This window comes from Natator depressus, chromosome 7 (assembly GCF_965152275.1).
Source record: "Natator depressus isolate rNatDep1 chromosome 7, rNatDep2.hap1, whole genome shotgun sequence".
Lineage (NCBI taxonomy): Eukaryota > Metazoa > Chordata > Testudines > Cheloniidae > Natator > Natator depressus.
In genome coordinates, this window is record NC_134240.1 from 89,825,891 (window position 1) to 89,851,894 (window position 26,004).

Sequence of the window (26,004 nt, forward strand, 5' to 3'; positions counted from 1 at the left end):
TTTCTCAGCGTGCTTTTCTGGGGCTGGCCCTGTTAACTGTGGCAGAGCCAAATAGCTGCACCTCTGAAATGCCCGTTTTGTAACTGACTGAAGCTTGTTGCATATATATCTCTCTCTCACACACACTCTTGAGAAATACCTGTTGTACTTCCATTGTTGTATTAATGTAGATGGAATATATGGGCCAAAGGTGTTAACATAATCCTGTCACTGTCCAACATTAAACAGCATTAAACAGGCTGCGGGATTAGGTATACAGAGACCTCAGCCTGCTTAATATCATGGTAAACACATGATTAAAAGGTCTAAAAGATTTTTTTAATTAAAGAAATGAAGGAAAATTAGTTAAACCATTTGAAATGTAAAGTATTAAGTAATGCTTTCATTTTAACAACATCCCTTGTTCCTTTTTCTGTAGAGTTTTTAGTAGGAACCCCCCACCCCACCCCACCCAGTTTAACAGTCTCTTAGATGGTATCAAAGATGGTCATACCTGTCTTTTTGGGGAAAGAGAAGTTACTTGAGGTGAGCTAGAGCTGCTGTTAGTCAGATCCCATTTCATCCAGGTGATATTTCGGATTCAGCTGGAGCCAGTAAAGATGGCAATGTCACCTAGGTCCCTTTCTCTGGCCCGGTCTGGTCAGAACATCTCTCAGGATCAGGATGATGAAAGTCCAGGAAATGGGGTGGTGGCAGCCACAATGGTGAAACTTGCTCCAGTAGCCTATTTTTCTCCCTAGAGTCTTTCTTTAAGGACCCACAAAGGGAATGGTGGGTGGAAAAGCCTATGCCTTCATTATTTTGGCCAGCAATTAGGCCTAGTTTCCAACACTCATGGAGGATGGGTGTGATCCCAAAGGACTGGAGAAGGGCAAACATAGTACCATTCAACAAAAACAAGGACAACGAGGACCTGGAGAATTATAGATCAATTAGCCTAACTTCTATACCTGGAAAGATACTGGAACAAATTATGAAACAATCAGTTTATAAGCACCTGGAAGATAATAGGGTTTTAGGGAATAGCCAGCGTGGATTTATCAAGAACAAATCATGCCAAACCAACTTAATTTCCTTCTTTGACAGCGTTATTGGCCTACTGGATAGGAGGAAACTATAGATGTGATGTATCTTAATTTTTATAAGGCTTTTGACACATGCCCACATGATATTCTCATGAGCAAACTAACAAAATGTGGTCTATGAAATTACTATAAGGTGGATGCACAATTGGTTGAAAGACTGTACTCGGGGTAGTTATTAATGGTTTACTGTAAAACTGGGGGGGGGGCGACATGTATCTAGTGAGGTACTGCAAAGGTCTGTCCTAGGTCTGGTACTATTGAATATTTTCATTAACGACTCAGATAACGGAGTGGAGAGTATGCTTATAAAATTTGTAGATAATACCAAGCTGGGAGGGCTTGCTAGTACTTTGGAGGACAGGGTTAGAATTCAAAATGACCTTGATAAATTGTAGAATTGGTCAGAAATCAACAAGATGAAATTCAATAAAAACAAGTGGAAAGTACTATATGTTGGAAGGAAAAACATCAAATGCACAACTACAAAATGGGGAATAAGGGGCTAAACAGTAGAACTGCTGAAATCGATCTGGAGGTTATAGTGGACCATAAATTGAATCAGTCAATAATATTATGCAGTTGTGAAAAAGGCTAATATAATTCAGGGGGTGTATTAACAGGAGTTAAGACACAGGAGGTAATTATTCTGCTCTACTTGGCACTTGTGAGGCCTCAGCTGGAATACTGTGTCCAGTTCTGGGTGCCACACTTTAAGAAAGGTGTGGACAAATTAAAGAGGGTCCAGAGGGGAAGAACAAAAATAGGGCAGGTTTTCTAAATCTTTTATCCTGAGGAAAGACTAAAAAAACTGGGTGAGTTATGGTCAGTCTGCCATATTATTCTGTCATAAAATGTTGGCATTCAGAATAAATTATCAGTCTGGATGGCATTGCCACACTGAAAGAAATAATCCTCCCTTAATTGTGCTTGTGTAGTGGCATAAAAATATCTTAAGTGCACAGCAAACTAATAGGGCAGTACTACAAGTTTCTTTTCTCTCTCTCTCCCCTCTCTACATAAGGTGCCACTTAGCTTGCATGTTAGTACTGTGTGCCAGTCCACTCTCAGGATATATCAGAATATAGTAAAATGTTCCTTTTTTGTCTTTGTACCATACTGCTGTAAAGGAGTGGCAGGGTAGATACGTTGTAACCTTATTTTTTTTTATACTCTCTGCTTGTGACTAGCATGTCTGTTTAGAGAGACCACAAATTCAGAGACCACCATCAGAAGGAGTCCAGAGGAGAGTAGCAAGAATCATAAAAGGTTTAGAAAACCTAACCTGTGAGGAAAGGTTAAAAAAACTGGCCATGTTTAGTTCTGCAAAAAGAAGACCGAGGTGGGACCGGATAAGAGTCTTCTAATATGCAAAGGCTATCATAGAGGATAGTGATTAGTTGTTCTCCATGTCAGCTGAAGGTAGGACAAGAAATAATGGGTTTAAGCTGCAGCAAGGGAGATATAGGTTAGATACTAGAAACTTGCTAACTATAAGGGTAGTTAACCTCCCTTGGAAGCCTATACCAGAGCTTATGGAATCCTCCTCACTGGAGATTTTTAAGAACAAGTTGGACAAACACCTGTCAGGAATGATCTAGGTTTACTTGGTCCTGCCTCAGTGCAGGGGACAGGACTAGATGACCTCCCACGGTCCCTTGCAGCTCTAGGTTTCTGTGATTATTTTTTTTAAAAATTCATATTTTGGTGCTAAAGTTGGTTTTAATAGCAAGGGGGCTGTGTCCCAAGAGAAGAGATGCACCTTGTGGGATTGGGGTCCACAACAGAGTCCTGCACTGGTGTCCACCCTGGCAGCAGTAGGGAAGAGGAAGGGGACACAAACCGCCCCCCCCCGGTCACCCTGGCAACTCTCCTCCAATGGGAAGAGGAGAGACAACTGAAGTCCCCAGCAGCCAGTTAGACGGCACAAGACAGGCAAGCAGCAGCACTGAAAGCAGTTTCTGACCCTGGGCCCAGCCCCGGATGCCTGGGAAAGCAAGAGGGAGGCTACAAATAGCCCTGCTTTCCTCCATGTGGCAAGACTAGCCTGGGAGCGAAGCAGAGAGGAGGTCTCCCTATAGCCAGCCAGCATAGCACTGCCAGGCCCAGCAGTGACCTGTCTGTAACCTCAGCCCGCAGAAGAGCCTCAAGAGGGTGCAATCTGCTCCTCCTGCCCCCTCTTGCCAGCAACAGAAGGAGACAGCCTGGTTCTCCTTCCACCACCTGCAGCCTGCTTGCCCTGCAGCCAGCCCACACCCGATCTAGGATTTTGGATTCTGAGACCTGACCTGCTTGCATCTGAACCTGCAGGTTCCAAGCTTTAAAGACTGTCAGCACTGTTCCAGAAGGGTGTGGATGTTTTAGTTCCTCTCCAGTGATCCCCAGGAAGGACCTGCATGCTTGCACCAGTCTTCTGAGCACTTAGCCAGAAAAGGAACCTGAGTGAGTATCCTGTATTACAGCTAGATAGGTAGTTAAGGTTTAATCCTATACCATTAAGGCACATTCCATCAGTGAAAGGGCTTTAATCTGCCTAGATCATCAAGATCTGCACTACAATTCCCAGTATAATAAAGTGTGTTTCTAAGAGCATCTCCTTACCGGCCTGCAACATGCCTCCACATGTACTACTTGGGTACCTGAAATGTGGGGGACTGAAGGAGGAGACACTTTTGGTAGGAACATTAGGGAGTGTGTGGTCACATGCCCTAGTGTGATTGCCAGCATAGCCACTAGTAATTAAAGAGCAGTATTAATATCTCTAATGATTTCAATCATTTAATATTTTTATTGTATATTTGCCTTTAATAAAATTGTTACATACAGTTTATAGTTATTGTTTTTAACTTGTTTGTTTGTGTGAGTTTGGATTATTTTTTGTTCAAGCGTGGTAGCCCCTGCCTTAGGGCTTCTCTACGCTAGAGGTTCTGTTGGTATAACTTATGTTGCTCAGGGGTGTAAATAAGCCACCCTCCGGAGTGACGTAAGTTACACTGACCTAAGTGTGGACAGTCTCCCGCCAACATAGCTGCCGCCGCTCATGGAAATGGTTTTATTATGCTGACAGGAGAGCTCTCTCCCATCGACATACAGCATCTTCACCAGATGTGCTACAGCGGCGCTGCTGCATTGGCACAGCAGTGCCGTTGTGGTGCTTCTAGTGTAGACTAGCCCTAAGTGTGTTTTAACACCTTGTCTCACTGAAGGCCCGGCTAAGTAGCTCTATTCTTTAAGCACACCACTATGAGGAGGGGGCACAGTGAAACGAGTCCAAGCAACAGCAATGTTGGAACTGTCCATATACTGTGAGTGACCTTTCTCCTGTTAATACATCTTACAGGTACTCAGCCAGCGCTGAAAGGGGGATTGCATAAAAAAGGAGTGCTGGATATTATCAGGGCAGCCAACTTGTATGTTTCCTTATCAGGTTTAGTCAGAATAACCCCAGATCACCACTGTGACGTATCTGAGAGGTGAGCTGAGGGAGGACCTGGAGAGGGCCACAAAATTGCCATGCATGCTTTGTCCTTCTCCGGATCATTGCTACTCTGGGCGCACTGGCCTCTGGACCTATCTAAAGGTCTATAGGGAACACGGCTACCATATCTCAGTTTACTGCCTTGAGGACTTCTGGCATTCCATAGTCAGGAGGGCACCTGATTATATCATCTAGCCCATGGGCAGAACCACTCAACTCCATACTGTGGGCATTCTACCCAAAAGCACTGAAGGAAAGTGGGCTAGGAGTTGTGGATGACACCCATGTTCCCCTGAGGGCTCACAGGGCGAACAATGCACCCACTTACCCATGTCTGAAAAATGTAGCCTGAGTGGCTTGGCCATGATCACACAGGAAGTCTATAGTAGAGCCAGTTACAAATCTACATATACCGACTCCTAGCCCAGTGCCTTAAACGCGAGACCTTTCTTCCTTATAGTCTACAAAACTTACACCAAAACTCTATATTTTAATACTTAGACTTTTTTGTTAATGACAACTGTGAGGTTAGGCAGATATATTAATATTGTTGCATGTGCTGTAACCTTCAAAGAAAAGGATATTTCAAGCATAAATTCATATTCTGTCAGTGTCTGTATGTATTTTATAATGAACAGTCCCAAAGCTCCCTCCACCACATCACTGCTCCTGAGAAATAGGTTTTGGCTCTGGAAGTATGTTTGCATTAAAGATACAGATTAAAAGACCTAAATATTGATTTTTCCCTTGCTAATATGTTTTGGCCAGCATTCTTGTTTCTACTCCATTTTGTGGGAAACCCATTTGACTCCTAGCTATATCTTCTTTTATTAAAGATTTTCAAAAGCATTTGTGTACAGAACACTTCTTCTGTAGTAGGTTACTGCTTTCTCCTATAATAAATGGAGACTCTAACAAAGACAGTGTTCTTGACAAATAAGATAACTGGAAGCCAATGCAATTAGGGCCTGCTAAAATATCAAGCATCTCACTAAAGAAAATACTATTAAAACCTTCATAAATATTTGCAGAAGGGTGAAATAGAATTTAGTACAACCTGTTCAAGCTGGCGTTCTGACTTCAGCTAGATTTGTAAAGAGTGGCAGATAACCTACATGTGTAACAGTCTGATGGAGTTATATCTCTTCTTTCTATTCTATTTCTCTCCCTGCCTCCCCAGCCATAGTTAAATACTAGGAAGGTCTGGCTAGTGAGGGACACAAAGTGCAGCAAACCATGCTAGACGGGGGGGGGGGGGGGGGGGGACACTAGTTTCCCTAGTGCCATATACTGTCACTGTTCCTTCTCCTCTGACCTCCCACAACCTGACATTGTTTTAGCACTGTCCGTCACAGGTGCTCTGAATCCTGTCCTTTAATCCCTCCAAAGGAGCTGTCCTATCCTGTATCTACATGAAGCTGGTAACCTGTGCTTTTTAGGTGGTAGGTGTAGTACCGGGAAAAATAATTTAGAGATGGGCTGTTCACAAAACAATAGAATGTGTGTGTGATACTTGTTCTGATCAACACACCCTTTGTAGGGTGTGTTAATCAGTGTAATATGGTGTGATTTATGCTTACATCTGTATTTTTAGAAAATGTATTAAAAATTGTTGTAGTAAATTCTTGTATCACTTTCACTATGATCATGAGCACTATAGAAAAGCCTAAGATGGACAAAGCAACTCTTTTCTAACCAGTTTTTTTGTTTTTGTTTTTAAAGGAAATAAATAGACTTGGCAGAAATAGAAAATTTATATATATATGATTTTGACAGGTAATGTCAACATTTATTTTATAGGATTTTTTATTTTTATCAATTTAAATGTTGCACAATTGCACAAAATTCTGGGGTTTATGCTTTTTTTCTGTTTAAATTTTCTCTGTTGGAAACTATGGGAGGGAGTCAGACAATACTTAATGACAGATGTTGAGATTCAAATGTGATGTTGACAATTTGTGTTTTAATGGTTATAAAGTTTTAACATGTCAAAACATGGAAATTAAATATCCTTAAATCACCTCTAATAAGTTCTCAAACAGCATTTTTTTTGCCTACGTATACATTTCTATTATCAAAGGAAATATTTTTTGTCTGTTTGTATGTGTATGGTGAAATTAATGTTTATCGATAGTTACCAATACAAATGTAATCCTTCCAAGCCTAGAAATAAAGCGCTTCTTTTGTTTGAATTGTTGAATTGAATTGTTCAGAATCAGATAGAGACAAAAAGGATGACAAACTGCTGGGTAGACTTCTTTAGCTGTATTAAAAGAAATATTTGTGCATACAGAATACTGATGCCTGCAAAATTTCTCCTTAGATGAGTACACACGTTTCCATACTATCATAATAGTACTGCCTAGAGAGGGGAAGAGGCAGGTGAGATTGACCTTAAAGGGAGCTATTCTGTCACTTAATGCTGGTGGAAAATGTACACCTATTCTTCTGTGCATTGATGGGAGACAGACCACTTTATGATCTGATTAGTGCAAGAGAAATGTAACACAGACCCACTCTAACTACAAAAAGGTGGCATATCCCTTTCTCTGCTGTTGGAATGTGTGCAGCAGTAAGTAGGCCATCCTGGCACATCAGGCTGCACTGGAGGCATGTTATTCACTACAATACTTAGCATTGTTCAACATCACAAGACATGTCCTGTTTGACTTGCTCACATTAGTAGCACCATTGGCTTCGATGGGACTACGGCAAGTGTAAGCGTTTGCAGGATTGGAACTCCTAATGGCTAGGCTATGTAGCAAACTAAGAATAAACTCCTAGATTTATTAGGTAATAAAAATACATGTGCCCACAAAATTGTAATAACCTGTAAAGACAGACACCTGCTAACTTTCTATTAGAGTGGTCTATTTACCCAACAAATATTGTTGAGAGTGATAGGTTTTCTTTGCATCTGACTTTTTTCCCCCTGCCAAATACCAACAGTGATTAGTCCAGAGAGGCCCCTCTCAGGTCTGTATTACTTATCCAATAGATTGGAAACACAGGGCACTTTCTGGGTTCAGTGACAAGATAGAAGGAAGTGAATTTGAGAGATATTCTACAATGAAAATAGAAATTAAAAATTAGGCATATGCCAGTCTATTTTAATACACTTTACAATTTCAGATGGTATGTGCGGGGCACCGATAGAGAATTATTGTCCTGTACATTAGCTACTAGTATTTCTGGAACTCTTCTCCAATTAGCTTAACATAGAGATTAGCACTTGATTATGTAGCTCTTGTATATGGATGGGAAGGCTTTAAACCAGCTGGACGTCAACTATAAGGAAATGCTGGATTCAGCAGTTGTTATTGCTGTTAGACATGGGGGCCAAACCAAAACCTGGGGGTCCAAAGCCATCAAATGCTGAATAAGTTTTGATCCAGCTCTAGTTGCTTACCAGCTCAACCCCATCTCTAGTTGTTATTGTAAACCATGTATTAACAAGGTCCAGTGCAAGTGTTATCTACGCTTTGTTTCTACATCTGCTGAGTCTTGAACTATGTGAGTGATGTTGCTGTTTGTTTGAGGCTATCCTAGCAATTAATGACCAGTAGAATAACCACGCAGAAAACAGGACTTCATAATATTTTTCCTAGAATATAACACTGCAGAATAAACATGAATCATAGTAAGCTACGTTAAGTCATAACTGATACGGTTTCTGTACGTTACCCTTGATTCTGATGGCACTAACACAGCACACTTATTTTTTTTCCAAGAGACCCAAGATGTGGTTGGCTGTAGTTGTGACATGTTTGATCCATGGAACTGTATCAGTACAAGGACTTGTTGTCAATAACACACCTTTAGATCCTGAAACATTTATGAATATTGTAAGTAAAGTGTCCAAGGGTGGGGGGAAATCTCTGTGAAACACTGAAATGTACATTGCTAGTAGTTAAATGTGTAAGTCTGTGGATTAAACCAACAGAGCCTACAATAGATAATGGCCCACAGTTCAGTATTCCTTGAAATAGGATTCCAGTTAAAATCCTGAGTGAATACATGGCCTAGGAAAGCCTTTGAAAACCTGTTGACAGTCTGTTTTTTAAAGACAAAAGACTTCGATTTTTCTTTCTGCAGAGTGAGATCATCACCTACTGGGGATACCCCAGTGAAGAGTATGATGTTGTGACCGTGGATGGCTACATACTTCGTGTTAACAGAATACCTCAAGGGAGAGTACGTGCTGACAACACAGGTAAAATTGATGTCAATATTAAACAGGACACTTGCTGTATCCTTATGGTTAGGTTAGGAAGGAATTTAACTTAGATCATAGACATATGTTCAGGAGGCTTACAGGGGTCCCAGAAAATCCCATGAGTTTGGTTTCATGGAGTTTCCATCCAGTAAAGGCAGATTTATGGAGAAGGCCCTTCCCTGTATTGCCCTGAAAGGGTTTTCCTTCCACAGCCTACTCTACCCCACAGCTCTGCACTACTCCTAACCCCCACAATCCCCAGCTGACAGCACTGGTCCTACAGAAGCCATGCTGCCATTGGCAGAGTCCTGTGGCTGTGTAGTAGGTTGCACAGAGAACAAAGTTATGTTCTAGTTCTGCCCGAAGACTTCTGGAGCATCAGTAGTGGAGCTTCCACAGAGCACTGACAGTGGGGAAAGAGTATTACTGAATAGTCCCAACACCATCCCTGTGCTTGTACCCTAGGGGAGCCACTGGATCTCAGCCTTCCCCATGATCCTAGGAGCAGAGAGGGGTGATCTGGGCCCTTGTTAGAGAAGTGCTTATTTCCTGGGGTTTTTTGTCTGTCAGTCTTCAAATGGGTAACCAGTCTCTCACTTAGTCATCTGTTTTATCTGTGTGATCCCATGGCTTAAACTAAAGCATGTACAACAAATAACTGAATGTTAAACTACTTGTCTAATTTACTACGGTTAGGTTTCTAATCTCTTACATACTTTCAGTGTTTCAATACTGAATTTATGTGATCACTCGTTTCTTTAAAATTTATAAACCAAAACTTTTTTGTTATGGGGAAGATCAATATTTATATTGCCATTTGACTATAGATGGGCTCTATGGTTGTCTAATGGGAACTCTTTTGGAATAAGAGATTCCTCTCAACTGTTGCTTTTTTGAAGACTACAAATAACCAAATGCAGCGGCTCAAACAAATTATGAAAATGCTCAAGAGGACAAGAGTCTTTATATGTAAAGTTTGCATCTTATTCTAAACTAAGCCTATCCACTCTGCATCCGCAAGCAACCTTGTAGAGGTTGAGCACTGTCCTTGCAAAGTGTACAAATGTACAGGTAGTCTGCTTCCCCCCTGCTAATCCCTAGAGTATAGCTAAACAGTGCTAACTGTATAAAAATGGGAAGAAAATTCTGCAGTGAAGTGCACTTTAAAGGTCACAAGAGAACAGTGAGGGGTATATGAGGAACTGAGACTAAAGATGCAGGTGAGGATCTCAGCATAGTGAGAGGACAAGGGAAGGAGTACTGAATGGGGAGGGAGGCGAGGAGAGAGGAAGTGGGAGGGAAGAGGAAAAATACAAGCAAAATAATGGGGAATGGAGAGATGATGGGGAGGGAGTAAAAAAAAATTGACAAACTGAAGGCAGGAGAGGTTAAAGATTTCTGCCTGTGGGTATGGAAAACTGAGTCTTGTTAGTATAAACCATGTTGGGCATGAAAAAGAAGCCAGGATGACTAGAGTGCCACTGCTGATCTAAATCAGTTGTCTTGCCGAGAGCAACATTATTGCTTATCCATAAGAATCACCAGCCACAAATCTAAAACAGAGACCAGCAGCCTGGAGAAGGTTTTTTTTTGTTTTGTTTTGTTTTGTTTTGTTTTTTTGCTTTGCCTTTCAGCATGTAGTTAAGGGAAAATCTTTACAGCCTGGGAAGTGTCACCGTGCAGGACTGATAGAAAAGGGTATGGTGCACAGCTAAGCTATCAAGAGATGTAAAGCAGTCTTAGTAGGTGTCTGTTGAGTTAGTGTAAAGTGATTTTTTAATACTGCTGTGAATTTATTTGTCGTGTTAATGATGATGATAGGGCATCTAGAGCCATGGATGAGCATCTCTTTATATTTTAAAATCTAAATAAGTGAATGTTACCAATGCGTATTTGTTTTTGGGGGTTTTGTTTTTTCCATTGTACACTGAGTGATGGTGTGGCTAAATGAATCCATCAGGGGGAGCTATTGGATTGGAAATGAGGTTGTTATTGAAGTGATGATCAGCAAGGATAAGGGGATGGGGAAGAAGTACAGAAAGTCTATGATAGATTGTTGAAACCCATCAGTCGTATAAAAGCTTCAGAACAGTGTCTGAATTCAGTGTAAGTTTGGTTATTGTTTAACACTTGCCTATGTAATGTGAAAACCCTTCATGACTGGGTGCCCGGGATGGGCCACACTGAGAGTGCCATGCTTAGGGCAAACCCCAAGAAATGGGGCAGACAGTCCTCCAAACACTGGTGACTTATTCTGTAATTAGATTCACCAAACCAGAAACAAAGAAATTCTGTATCACCACACTGGTTAACAAGAAGTCAAACACAGTTCCCTTTAGGCATTCCAGCCCTTGGTTCCCATCCAGACAAATTGGTCTAATAGGTTGAGTGGTTACTGAAAATACATTTCCCCATATGTGAGGTTCTTCCATTCCCAAGAGATCAGACACTTACCCTAGGTCAATATGTATCTCAGACCTTACCCGAAAACCACACTGTCAGCCAATCCTCAGTAAACTAACTAAAGATTTCTTAATAAAAGAAAAGAGAGTTAAAATGGTTAATAGATTGTATATATATAAGCACTTCGCAATCATTTATGTCAGGTTTGTAGTAGTGGTGGAGTGGTCTGCTAACTTGTAAAGAGCCTCTCTGGAATCACCCAAACAGATTGGGAATCATTAGTCCTTGTTCAAAGCTTCCTTGATAGAAATCCAGTCTGGAGAAATGAAGCAGGAAATGAAGACAGAATGGAGATGTTCCAACTACAATTTATATCCTCTATGTGCATGGAAATTCACCATCCCAAATAAAGCCCAGTGCCCATTTGTATGGAAAATTACTGGCCCAAGATGGAGTCCAGGGTCACAGGAGCATATCACATGTCCTTGCATGGTTTGCTATCAGCTTCTTGTTGTCTGAGAGATCTGCCGGAAGACCTGCTGGGTGGGATGAGTTTCTTCAATGGCCCATTGTGAGCGCTGAGTGCCCTTAATGGGCCATCAACACCAATGATACAAGTAGATTTTTAACTCTTACCAGTATGGTACCAACCCCACTCCGACTCCAACCCCACTCACAAAAAATGTTCTGTGACTAGAGCCCTCCGTGGATACAAATTTGTCTGTAGATAGAAATCTGTATCCGTGGAACTGCAGGGCTCTCCCGGGAACTTGAGCTGTGTTGTCTATTTTAACTGCTTTGTTAGAGTGGTTAAATGTTTCCACAAACTGTTGCAATGGTGTTAGGGATGGGGAAGAAGGAGAGGTGGGCAACTGTGGAAAGACAGTAGGTTCAAAGGCAGGAAGATGAATGGTGCTAGTCCCAGCTTGGTCAAGATCCTAGTGAAAGAATGGCGGGGAGGGATAGCTCAGGGTTCGAGCATTGGCCTGCTAAACCCAGGGTGAGAGTTGAGGGGGCCATTTAGGGATCTGGGGCCAAAAATGGGGATTGGCCCTGCTTTGAGCAGGGGGTTGGACTAAGATGACCTCCTGAGGTCCCTTCCAACTCTGATATTCTATGATTCTATGAAAGCAAGAAAAACTCTTAGGTAGCAGCATCCCCTTCAAGCAGTTCAAATCTCTGTTCTCTGGCACCACTTCCTGTGCAGTAAAATACACAGTCATGTCCTTGCTGGGCTTGAGCTGCTAGTTGTTTTCAGGAGGGGACAGGGAAAGCTCCTGTACCTACTAGTGTACTCTGGACACCAGGTCCCCTGGTCAAGTGGTTACAACATAGATCAAACTGGAATTACTACTAATTATGATGTCCATGGGTATAAGTGCAGTGAAAGGGGTTAATGTCAGGGCTCTTTAAGGAAAAAGGTCTGAAATGCAGTAGTATAAGGTTCTCTGGCACTGACTCCATGACACTTAAAAAAAACCCCAAACCAGTTAATATTATAGCAATGGTTCCCAAACTTTTTCCCCCAATGAACTCTTTGGCATCTTACTAAGTGTCCTGGACCCCTTTAATTTCTGGTACTACTGGAACGCCCCTTCGAGCATGACCTGGCATGCCTAGTGCGTCAGAGGTCATGCTGTGCAGAGGGTGCTTTCCAGCTCTTTTTCCATGTAGGGTATGCCATTTTGTTCTCAAAATGGCATACCCTACATGGAAAAAGAGCTGGAAAGCTGTTCCAGTATGTGCTGGCCCTCGCTCCGGGGCAGATCTCAGCAGAGCCCACGTCAGACCCGCAGAAGTCCAGGGACCCCACTTCGGGATTCACAGTATTGTAGCAATGATTAGGAGGGGAATGAACGTAGCCACATGATGGTGGGAGGAGATCATGAGGAACTGCCGCATCAAGATACAGTTATTATGGGAATTAGTGTGGACTATGTGAAGAGGCTGAGAGAGGCTGTAGATCTAGTATCAGGATGAAACTCACTAACCTGATACATCTTTCTAGGCATGTACTGCTTAGATCCTGAAGTACACAACAAATATGTTTTCTGACAATCAATATAATAGGACTAATATTAAAGTACACCTTTAGTATGCATTTAGCCATGGTAATTATAAGCCATTCCCTCAAATCTTCTCCCAAGTTTTCCATATTTAGTAGTGATAGCATTTGAGAGAGACAATTTTTTCCATAAAATTGTTCTTTGTTTAACACCCAGTAGTACAAGAGAGAGAATACTTCTATGTAGTTTTCCTTTTGTAAGAAGTGTCTTTAAGGAATTCCACATTAGTGTCTCTGGCGATTCAACTTAATCCCTCTACAACTAGAACTGGGTGTTAAAGTCAGGAGTTTGGCTGTTGGGGCATGAGTGTCATTTTATTATCAATATCACAGAAGTTTTGGTTGTGTGGAATATGCAGCATGTGTCTGTCTCTCTCTTTCAGGTCCAAAGCCTGTTGTGTTTCTGCAGCATGGTTTACTTACAGATGGCAGCACCTGGATTACCAATTTGCCCAATAACAGCTTGGGCTTCATACTGGCAGATGCAGGCTATGATGTTTGGATAGGAAACAGCAGAGGGAACACCTGGTCTAGACGACACATAACCCTTTCAGTGCACCAGAAGAAATTCTGGGCTTTCAGGTAGACTGTAATTTGGGAAAAACAATGATGTGATCAATTTATTTTGTTTTATAAAGTGGTGTTATGAAAGCTTTCACTACTTGAGTGCGAAACTAATAAAGAGTTAGGCTAAAACACTAAAATGTGTCCAGTAATTTTGAATGCCCAATTTGACAATTACACCTGGATTTTTTCAGAGGTGTTGAACACATCCAGTTCCATTCAAGTCAGTTGCAGTTGTAGATGGTAAGCATCTCAGAAAATCAGGCAATTGATACGTCAGACTGCACCCCCAGAATTAGTGGACACACAAATATGAAGGTGGTGTTGTCTATTTCTCTGTATCATGCTTGGAGTTCTCTTGGAATTACTAAATTTATTATGAGGACAGGATAAATTAAATGAAATCAAATGCCTTTTAACTAGAATATGAACTTACCAAAGGACAAAAAAGTTCTAAAGCCTTGCTACAGTATCTGACAGTCACTGTCCGAGATTGCCATTAGAGACTCTGTTTAAACATAGGTGCAGCTAACATGGATATGAGAGAGCTGTATCTCAGACAACAAATCTTGGTTTGTTTTTCTTTAAACACAGTTTGGACCAGTGAATCAATCTGACTGATACAGTGGAAAAGGGTTTAAACATGATTCCTTACCTCAGTTTCTGGCCCAGTGTGGATGGGGCTATAAACACTAGAGGCACTTTGGGGGAACAATTTGGAGAGGCTTGCAGTACATGTGCTATGCCTATTCTATGGTTCAAAGACATTTTGTGTTTAAAAGTAGACACCTAATTCTATTACACTTAAAGATGGTATTTTTTCCTTTTGTAGCTTTGATGAACTAGCTAAATATGACCTTCCAGCAGTGATTAATTTTATTGTGCAGAAAACTGGACAAGAGCAGTTGTATTATGTTGGCCATTCACAAGGCACCACTATAGGTAAGTTAAGGGGAATACGGTGTATCGTTAAATATGGAAATAACTGTCCATTATAAGCTAGATCTCTTCTCTCCTTTGCCACACATCCGCCTCCCATACCCACATGCACCCTGGTTCCAATTCCCTTTGTTTGTGCTGCAAATACCACAGGCAACCAGAAGAGAATTTTTAGGGTAATGTCATGTCCTGGTTGCTCTGTCATCTGAAAGTCATGTTCTGTTCTTTTCAGACTTACACATAATCATTCCATAACCTGGATGCAACTGGAGTGTGTAGTTAAGGTGCACACTATGAAGTACAGATTTTTATCTTGGGCCTGTCCACGTTAGGAAGAAAGTGTATTGCTAGAACATGTGAGTTAACATGTTTCAACTAGCACATTATAAAATCCTAACAGAGAGCAAGAATATTGTATTTGAACACCCGTGGTTCACCTTGACCAACTAACATTGTAAAGCACCATTGCCCTGTTTTCTCTAGTGTTGAGAATTGCACAGTAGCTGCCATATAGAAAAAAAAAACCCATTTTATACTAGGGTGGACTCAGAGAGATTCAGCTAACAATTCTTTTGATGTATGAACCACAGTAGGACCCCACTCAGCATAACAATAGTTATTTGGGTTCTGCAGTGCTAAAAGAGTAATAAATTTTTACTTCATTTGCTTGCATAAGTAAATCAGAGGAAGGACATCTGAGTAGGGATGTGCCATTCTGACAGTTGTTTTTTTGAGTATAATCACACTTTATGGGAAATCTGACATGCACACTCAGGATTCTACTTTCAAATAGTCAAAACCTTGTTTTAACACAGCATTTCATATAGCAAAGGCACTAAATTCCAGTTAAGTTCACCTGAAAGAAAGTCTCAGACTGCAAGTGTCATCATCTCATCCTCAAACTTCAATGGGAACTTCCTAGTAATCGAGTCTTTTGAAAATTGCGACCTAGCATGGCACTTCAAGGTGTGGGCCACAAATGCAGCTAGAGAATGTTTACATTATCAACAGCCTCTGTTTTCAATTGACCCTTTGAAAATTCTCAACACTTCTGTTCTCATTGCAGTTGTAAAATAGTTTTTACAAAAACTAAACATTGTGCCTGAACTCCACAATAGTAACTTGTATGTCTTTCTTCATTTTCAGCTTTCATAGCATTTTCAACCATGCCCCTGCTGGCTCAAAGAATCAAAATGTATTTTGCCTTAGCTCCTGTAGTCACAATGAAATATGCCAAATCCCCATTGACAAAGCTTGCGTTACTTCCCAATTCAATTATCAAGGTATGCAATTTCTTCACACAGAATATCTATTGGCCAAAGTTAGTAGGACCTTTTGGTGGGGATTCTAAAATGAGTTGAGACACTGTAGAATATCCAGCGATTTTTAGTGTACAATCTGCTGTCAAAGCTAGTCATGTACATTAGTCCATAATCTGTGTTTATGGTGCCAAAATTTACCCTTAAAGTATGTTAGAAAATGGATTAGAGTCATGCGCAGACTTCACTTTCATGGGAGAATGGAAAAAATCTTGGATTATTCAGAGAGTGTATGAATTAAAGGGAGACATGAGAGGTATATAAAATAGTAAATGGTGTAGAGGTGGTAACAGAGCATTGCCACTCTACCTTACCCTTTTTCCTAATACAAGAAAAAGTTAGCATTCCATAAAACTGAAGGGCAACAGATCTAAAACTCTGACAGGACGAAGCTTAGCAGGATTCAAAAGAGGGTTAGACATTTCTATGGGTAATGAGGGTATCCAGCTATACTAGGTAGGATACAAAATAAGGGTACGTTATTGCTTCAGGGTATAAACTAAGCATGAGCTGCCATGAGTTTGGAAGTTACTTCCCCCCACTGGCATGATTCTCCATTATGAGGATTTTAGTATTTTCCTTTGGAGCATGTATTACTGCAGAGAGCAGTAACTGGACTAGTTGGACCACTAGCCTGATCTGGCACAGTAATGCCAATAACTTTTGCCAAGAGACCATGCAATAGTTTAGTAGGCCCTGAAGGTTGCAAATACCAAAGAAGGAGAGGAATTATTTAGGAGTATCCAAAGAGTAAAACTAGGAAGAATTAATTAAGGATTAGAAAATAGTAATCGAGATCTTAACAGTGAAACTTTTGGAATAGGGAGTTGTCTGTCTTCCAAGTGGTGGAACTGTCCTCACCTGAGTTATTTTAAATATACATTGAACATAGAATGTCCCCTATATTACATCTGAGTTTAGTGTTAATAGAGGGAAGGGAAGATTTCATCGCCAATATCTGTAATTGTAATAAATATAAATCTTTGTAATTTTACAGATTTTTTTTGGGAATAAAGATTTCTTACCCCACACTTACTTTGGTGAGGTGGTTGCTGTTGAATTTTGCCGCCATATGAGTTTATCAGAGATTTGTGGTAATATCCTGTTTGTGCTGTGTGGATTTAATGAGAAGAACTTAAATATGGTATGTATAAATCAGGGTGTTTCTGTTTTGTTTTTGTTTTTGTTTTTTTGAAAGACCGATTTATCCTTGAAATTGTCTGCATTGATTTGTGATAAATAAATGGAGCCACTTCCTGAATGAAACTTCTTGTGAAATTTAAATGTTTCTTTTCAGAGCCGAGTACATGTGTATACAGCACATGCCCCAGCGGGAACATCTGTACAAAATATGATTCATTGGAAACAGGTAGAATTTCTGAAACATAAAGTGCCCTTCAATCATAATGTAAAAATTATATGTTGTATTTGAAAATTGATTTATGGTCAGTCTCCCATACTATTCTGTCAGGAAACGTTGTCATTCAGAATAAATTATCAATTCAGATGGCATTGCCTCATCAAAAAAATTAATTATCCCTTAATGGCCTAGCATAGTATATTTTGCAAAACAGACCCTTGGCAGTGTCATGAAAATACCTTAAATGCAAGAAATCTTATAGGGCAGCACTACTATTAAGGATATGTCTACACTTACCGGAGATCGACGCTGCTGTGATCAGTGCAGCGGGGGTCAGTTTAGGAGGTCTGGTGAAGACCTGCTAAATTAGCAGCAGAGCACTCTCCAGTTGACTTGGTACTCTACCGGAACAAGAAGAGTAAGATAAGTCAATGGGAGAGTGTCTCCTGTTGACGCAGCGTGGTGTGGACACTGCAGTAAATCAACATAAGCTACGTCGACTCCAGTTACGTTATTCACGTAGCTGGACTAGCGTAATTTAGGTCGACTTACCGTAGACAAAGCCTTAGGTTTTTTTTCTTGAGTAAGATGTTAATTATCTTGCAAATTGATATTGACTGCCAACCCACACCCAGAATACATGGGAATGCAGCAAACAAAATATCAATTTTTTCTGTCATGCTATTTAAATTATAGATAGATATATAGATATAGATATAGATATAGATATATATCTATATAGCAGAGTAAACATGGTGTAACCGTATATTTTTAATACTTTCCCCTTGTGGCCATATATCTGTTTAGAAGCATGAGACTTGCTCTGCTACGTGCATTCCAGTTACCTCAGGGTAGTATGACAACCCAGTTTTCGTTCAGCTGCTGTCTCCCTGTATTTCACCCCCTCAGGTTTTTAAGGAAGAGAGAATTATTAGTCTCTACATGTGAAAAACCTGCAAATGTATGAAGTAATGAACCTATCTTTTCCTCATAATGATCACAATTATGTTTACTAAAATGTATATACATTTGATTTTAATCTTATACTCTAGGCAATTAAAACTGGTAAACTAAAAGCTTATGACTGGGGAATCTGGTTCAACCGTTTGCACTATAATCAGGTAAACCTCTCCAAATGGGGAAATATTTGTCTTTCTGTTTTAAAAAAAAAAGGGGGGTAGGGAGGGGGAGAGATAGCAAAGGCTAGGAACCATTTTCAAAATTTATTTCAAAATAGAATCACTTAGTTGGTCTTTTCTTCCAGTTGGAATGTCTAACCTTGCATATTATGTTTCTGTTCTGTTACTGTTTCTTTAAAGAAATTAGGAAAACTTAGTTCCAAAAATGATGCAGTGAATTTCCTGGTTGAAAATTCAAATACGAACTGTCAGGGAAATTCAAAACTTCTGATTCACAACTCCCTTGTCCTCAGTGCTATCCTTTCCAGAATGACAATAAATCCATTATAAAGTTGTTCTTTGTTTTAAATAATCCTCTAGTGACATGAAACTCTTTTTTTCTTTTATAAACCCCCCTTTTTAAGGATACTCCTCCCTTATATAATGTGAAGCGCATGAAAGTCCCAACTGCAATGTGGAGTGGTGGAAATGACTGGCTCGCTGACCCTAAGGATGTTGCCCTTCTGCTCCCACAAGTCACTAATCTGATTTACCACAAGGCGATTCCTGACTGGAACCATTTGGATTTCATCTGGGGCCTGGATGCACCTCAGCACATGTATAATGGAATCCTTGACTTGATGAGGAAAAACCCGTGAAAATAATGTGGCTGTAGGATCAAGGATTTGATTAATTTCTGTTGATATCTGTTTTTCTTGATTTTTAGTGAACTACAAAACTGTTTGCATACAAAACATAATGGTCTATATTCACTATATTTACTTTAATAAGATTCTCTTTAATGATCTTAAATATTAGGTCAGCAGTGTATACGTATCCAAAGAAAGTAATTCAACTAGCAACGTACATTTTAAAAGCACCACACACAAGTTTTAAGTCTTCTGCTTTCTAAAGTATGTGTCGTAAATTAAATACATCATGAATAGGAGGGTAGATCTGCTTCCAAGATGATTTTCTTAGCTGGTGTCTGGATGACCATTTCTGTAAGGTGAATTGAATGCATGGAGCACAACTGATACATGTGGCTAAACTAGACACGCAATCACACACCCAAATTCAGAAAAGCACCCAAGTTGTTAATTACTTTTTAAATATGTAATTCCTTTGTCACTGGAACTATGCTGATTTTAATGCAGCTGAGGATCTGGGCCAGATTTTATTTCATGGTACCAGTCAGCCACCTAGGGTCAGGGTCAATACTCTTGTCACATGACCAAAAGTCATTCTGTACTAATCCCAGTGATTATCAATACAGACCAAGAAGAGATCCAGTAGGCATGTCTTTTTATTGTCCCCTTGAAGAAGAAGGTAGTAGAAAAAGGCTATTAGGAGGAGATTGTTCTATATACGTATTAGCTGACATGTGCCATTAACTAAAAATAAATCTCTGTAACTGTAATCTATCATCTCTATTTACATAGCTTTTGAATTCAATAAAAGTAAAGTTCTTTAAATGTTCAAATTCAGAAATGTATTCTTTCTTTTGTTTCATAATTAGAAGATCAGAAAGGAAGAATCTGATAGCACAATCTTGAATGATAAATAGCAAGCTAATGCAACGATTACAAGATTCTAATATTTAATGCTCAATTCAGTGAGAAAAGACACACACTATTAACATGTAGCTGATATTCACATTGAATCAATATTAGGTTTTTTTGCCAAAAACTTAATTCAAAGACATGTTTCTTTTACTTTATCAAAACACCCAAAACAGACTGCAAAATCAAAAGGAGAATCTTGCTGATTGTTTAAATTGTGAACAACTTGAGACTCCGCATCCTGGTTCTCATTAGTCAAAAACTTTAAATAACTTATTCAGTAGTTTTAAAGATATAAGTGTCTTAAATCTTGCTTATTAAAGCCTAAGAGACCTGCTAAATTTGAACAAAACTATATCCGCCTTTTAAAGCAATGAGCACATTTGTGCATGCATAGGAGTCTGAGAGCATTTCTCTCCTCCCATTGCCATGTACATACATAGAAAACTAAAAATGGTGTTTCTCAATTCTAAAACAAATTCTAGCACAAAACAAATGTTTCTGAGAGTTAGCAAGGGTTAGAAGCTACATTTCAGTCTTAGTTATATTGTTTACTACTGCTTACATGAAGTCTCAGAGTAGAAAATACTTTAAATAGAAAAAACACTGTCTTCAATATCAAAAGCATCTTAAGGATGGCTGTAATATTAATTTTTTAACTTTAAATTAGTTTACAGTGTTTGCTGCTGGCAAACTCTGTAGCTAATAATGCATGGAAGAGATGGTGGGGGGGGGGCGGGAATTGAAAACACATTTTTCAAAGAGTACCAAGAGGTGATAAAGAATATCTCTTCGAACATGTCATAGCTTTACAAGCTACCCTCAAATCCGTTAGACCATCATAGATGGTTTTAAAGAGAGGCTCACTGAAGTGGACCAGAGAATGGGATGCCTGAAGGATCCCAAAAGTGCACAATGAAGTTGAAATACTGCCCACTAGTGTAAAATAAGAAAGCCTGCCCACTGGCAGATCTAACTTGAATCAAATGAAGGAGTGACTAAAATCCTTAAAAGGGAGCCAGGAGAACAGCATGTTAACTTCCTTCTGACTTGCGTATCATTGCAATTGAAGATAAAGGATCTGATTTAGCGATAGGGCACATTGCAGTTTGCACTTCAAACCCTGTTGAGAGCATGCCCCCACTACTTATAAGAGAGCTTTTTGTCTGCAGCACCCAGGGGAAGATCTGAGGCTTGCTAGAGACTTAGACTGTATTTGGTAAGAATATTTCAAGGTAATCAGCTTACAACTATGGATGTTGAAATAAAGTCTCCATGCTAGACATTCTAGTTTGTTAATAGAAAAGGATAAACCAACATCTCCAGGAGAAAGGATTCAAGTTTTTTGCACTATGGTGTCCAGCCAAAAAAGATCCTAAATGGTGAAAAAGCTAGATTAGTTAATGCTCCAGAAAAGGCAGATGAATGATTTAATTCCTATGAAGATGTGGATAATTTACAAAGAACTGCTTTAGGGACAGGTTGCTCCCCAGGAAGAAGAGGAGAAAGATGGAAAGGACAATACAGAAGAGACTGCAGTGGAGAACTGTCTTTCTAAATTGCATTGTTGGTTATTTTCTTCTTTGCTGAAGGAATTGGCTTAATTAGAAGGGAATGGAAAATGTTTTTCTTTCTTACCCTGGAAAAATTGATCGAAGCTTTGCACCTAACTCCTATTTCCTTCATGGGTTGAACCATTAATTTTGATTGATTAATTTTGAATCTGAACTTCACATCTCAGACCCATCTGTAGTATCTGTAATGAACAGGATATTAAGATATAAAGTAATTATGGCTCTTTACACCACATTTACTGAGTCTCTGACACTCTGTGTGGTACTGCTGTTTTACAGGACTGAGACCAAATACAGCATAATCAGTGCAGCCTAGAGCTTCACATAGCCCGGGCTGAATATTTTGTGCCCAACATAGTACATGATGACCAGTAAAATAAGCAACAGGAAAACATGACTCAGTCCTGCAGTTTTCAGCTTATAAAAGTTATGTGTTAATGGACAAGACGGTGCTCAAGAATACGTAGCATAGTTCCTGAGTTTTGCAGGCCCATTGTAACTTGTTTTCTTAGGCAGACTATATGGAACATTAAGCTACTTGGTCATAACTGGTGAGGACACATTCTGCTTGGAGGAGTTAAGAATGATTCAGATAGCACTAATATGAAACGTATTATTCTAGGCTGACCCAAGATGTGGCATTCTGTAGCTGTACCATGTTTGATCCATGGAATTGTTTTGATGCAAGGACTCTCTGACAGCAGGTCAAATGACCATCCTGAAATGTATATGAATATTGTAAGTAATCCATTAAAGAGAGAGTTGGGTCGGGGGAATCTCTGAGAAACAATGAAATATACATTATTAATTCACCTTATTTGGTGGAATAAACTGACAGAGGCTATAATAGATAATGCCTCACAGTTCAGATTCCTTGAAAATATCCCACCAGAAACTATGTCCAGTAAAACCCCATAATAGTAAATACATGGCCTAGGAAAGCCTTAAAAAAAAATTAAAACCTGTTGGCAATCTGAGACCAAAGCCTTTGATTTTTTTTTTTCTTCCTGCAGAGTGAAATAATTCAATACAGGGGGTACCCTAGTGAAGAGCATGATGATGTGACAGCAGACGGCTATATCCTTAGTATTAACAGAATTCTTCATGAGAAAGTAAATGCTGACAACACAGGTAAAATTTATGTCCGTATTAAATAGGAAACTTGTTGTAACCTTAAATTCCTCCCTGTCTTAAATATGACCTAGATTACAGCAATACATACAGGAGGTTTTCAGGGGTCTCTGCAAATCTAAAGATGGGGTTCTACTATTGTTACGGGGAGCCAGTATTTTTCTCTGTAGTTTTAGTTTTATGGGGATGTTTCTGGTGTAGAATATAAATTTTAATTTCTATAATATGCATGGAAGAAAGGATTTGTGGTTATAAAAATTAAGCCTAGAAGTTTTTGAATGTTTTTGCTGACAGACATACTAGTCTTCATTTCATATCAGTTTACTGACCATGACAATGAACAAAAGTTCCTTATACATCAACTGAACCATCTTGTATTTCCATCCCTTATGCTACTGTTCTTCCTAAGCATTTCAGCAGGCATTCTGTCTGCTCTGCATGGATGTGTGTGATATTTTTGTGCAGAATGGAGGAGAGTTACCCCGAGTTACCTGAATGCTAGTTTTCCTGCATGTGACAGTCTAGTCCTGGCCTCCAGCTGTGGAAAAGTCCATCTGTAACTTCAGCATTGCAGGAATTAAACAATGTCCCTGCAAGGACCCTCAAACATGCCCATACCCTGCTTTCCACTCTTAGTCCCCATAGAGAACACATCAGCAGTGCAAATTGTCTTTATGGTAGGTGGCAGAAAATGCTGTAGAGAAGCACTCTAAAAGCTGCTAGAGGACCGTGAAGTGTATATGAGAACCAGGGAGAATAAAGATGCAGGTAAAGGTCTCCTAAAAGTCAAAGGACAAGGGAAGGAGTACTGGGCGGCGAGGGAGGACAAGAGGAAAAGTGGGAGCACTACATAGAAGTCAGGGAAAAGAGGGAGTAAGCAAAATCGGGAGACAAACTGAAGGCTGATGTGATGAAAGGCTTTTGCCTGTGTGGATGGGAAAACTGAGTCCCAGTAGTATGAACCTTTATGGGTGTGAAAAAGAGGCTAGGAGGACTGAAGTGCCACTGCTGCAATCCAAATGTTGAGGTCTAAGTGAATTGTTCTGCCCTGAGCAACGTTATCTCTTGTCCAAAAGACGCACCAGCCACAAGTCTAAAACAGAGACCATCGGTCTGTAGGCTTTGTTGCTGTTCAGGGAACCTTTACAGTATGGGGGGACAGTAACTGTAGAAGTAATAGATAAAGGGGGAACCTTTACAGTATGGGGGGACAGTAACTGTAGAAGTAATAGATAAAGTATATTTAATTCATGCTGATATTGTATTTTTGTATAGTGTTTTTGTAAACTGCTTTTATCCCTCCAGTGAGACTGGTACTGGGTTTTCTGTCACTTTTTCTTTGTGCAGTCTCCCAAATTTATGATGATTTTTGACTAACTCCTAACTGTCATTTATAAGTCTGAAAATAAGTCATTTGGAGTAAGCAAAAACCTAACAGATTTTCCAAATTTTTGGTATCCATTTCAAATATAAACCACTAAGCCATCAGTATTATTATAGACACACATGAACATCATTCATATAAAAACTTTATATGTTCGTCTGAATGCTGTGTAAATTTCGGTTACTGTTTTAGTTTAATGTTTGCCTATGTAATGTGAAAACCGATCTCTTCCTTGGCATCCACTGTTCATCTTCTTCGTAGTGCTCTTTGGAGATGGTTTCTTTTGAAGTAGTATAAAGCTTCTCCTTCTATCAAGCTATTTTTGCACACTTAATTTTGAGTCACTGCAGATGCAAGCTTTTTGTCAGAATTTGCTGACTGAGTGACATGGAGATGGTTCAATTTTAATGAAGATCCTCTGGAAACCAGCCAGGTTTCAGAACCCTGCCTGGGAGGCAGGTTTCCAATGGACACATGCTTAATTTCCTGTCCCCTTGCCCACCTTGGCTCTTCTGAAGCCCAGGTTTCCAGGGCACACAGCTCCAGGGCAGCCTACCAGGTGGACTTCTCTGAAGCCAGGACTCCATTCCCTTTTATGGATAAATCTGAAATTTTGGGGATTTGTTCCGAATTGGAATGAAACCATATTTCAAAATAGTGAAATCCTCTGCAAAATGGAATACCTTTCTGTGCCAGCTGTATTAATTTTGTAGAGAAATCATTTAACTAGCCTCAGTTGTAAATAGACCTTTTGGCTGTTAGATCGACAGAGCTTTAATTGTATATAGTAGACCATATGTATGCTAAGGACATGAGCTACGTTGTCATCTTTAAACTGCTTGTTGGAGTACCAGGGCTGGTGAAATGTTTCTATCGCATCAATTTATGAAAAGGAAGGGGGGAGAGATGGGCCTCTGGTGGTGGAAGAGTGTGGCTGGTAGGTTTCAGAGCAGGAGTGAGTGGTTGTTTGGTTTGGAGGAGAAGGGGACTGAGAGTTTGGTGGTGAACTTAGTCAAGATTGTGGTGAAGGCTAGAAATGCTCTTTGGTAGTGGCATCCCCTCCTAGCCATTCAAACCCTTTTGGTCCCTGGAACCACTTTCTCTGCAGCAAGACATTAAGTGATTCCCCTTCTGGTCTTGAGCGGCTAGTTTTCCTGAAGTGGAAGGGAAGGCTCCTTTACCTACTAGTGTACTCCAGATATCAGCTCTTTGGGACAGGTGTTCACAACTGAGATCGAGCTGGGATGATTGGCAGATACTTATTTATTCTAGGTCACTTACACAAAACTGTGCATAAATATGAGTGCTGCAGGGAGTGGGGCAAAAGTAATGACTCTGAAAAGGAAATGATCTGAAATACAGTGGTATAAGGTGCACTGGCACTCACTACATGACACTTAAAACCAAATGTTATCAGAAGCTACTGAATGGGGAATAAACGTGGACACTGAGTGTGGGGGAGAGCAAGAGAAACTAATGCAGTGAGATACTGATATTATGGGAACAGGTGTGGAGTACCTGAGGAAACAGAGCCCAATTGCTTGCATTCTCTCCAATAGACAACAAAATCCTGGATCCAATAATCAGAGTGATGCTCACTAACCTAAGATACAACCAGATGTACTAAGATGTACTGCTTGGAGCATAAACTACATATCAAAATCAAATCATTTGAAAATCAAGTACAATAGGACTAATCCTGAAAGATACTCTCTGTTTGCATGTAGCTATGGTAATAATAAGCCTTTCTCTTAAATCTTCTCTAAAGATTTCTATATTTAGTAGTGATGCATTTGAGAAACACCATTT

General features: G+C 40.0%; 2 protein-coding genes across 2 annotated transcripts in view; both read left to right on the forward strand.

The window, feature by feature from the left end:
- The first annotated feature begins 2,832 nt into the window (after positions 1-2,832).
- On the forward strand, positions 2,833-19,955 carry LOC141991031 (lysosomal acid lipase/cholesteryl ester hydrolase-like). The gene is made up of 11 exons (XM_074959026.1): positions 2,833-3,524; positions 6,283-6,336; positions 8,292-8,405; positions 8,656-8,773; positions 13,628-13,826; positions 14,641-14,750; positions 15,894-16,030; positions 17,064-17,210; positions 17,364-17,435; positions 18,479-18,547; positions 18,970-19,955. The coding sequence occupies exons 3-11, from the start codon at positions 8,301-8,303 to the stop codon at positions 19,201-19,203; spliced, it is 1,191 nt and encodes a 396-aa protein (XP_074815127.1). The 5' UTR covers positions 2,833-3,524; positions 6,283-6,336; positions 8,292-8,300; the 3' UTR covers positions 19,204-19,955.
- Positions 19,956-22,313: 2,358 nt separating this feature from the next.
- Positions 22,314-26,004, forward strand: part of LOC141991342 (uncharacterized) — a 55,868-nt gene continuing 52,177 nt past the window's right edge. The window contains 3 exon segments of the mRNA XM_074959642.1: positions 22,314-22,418; positions 22,694-22,792; positions 25,174-25,190. Of these exon segments, the coding sequence (XP_074815743.1) occupies positions 22,314-22,418; positions 22,694-22,792; positions 25,174-25,190 (221 nt within the window).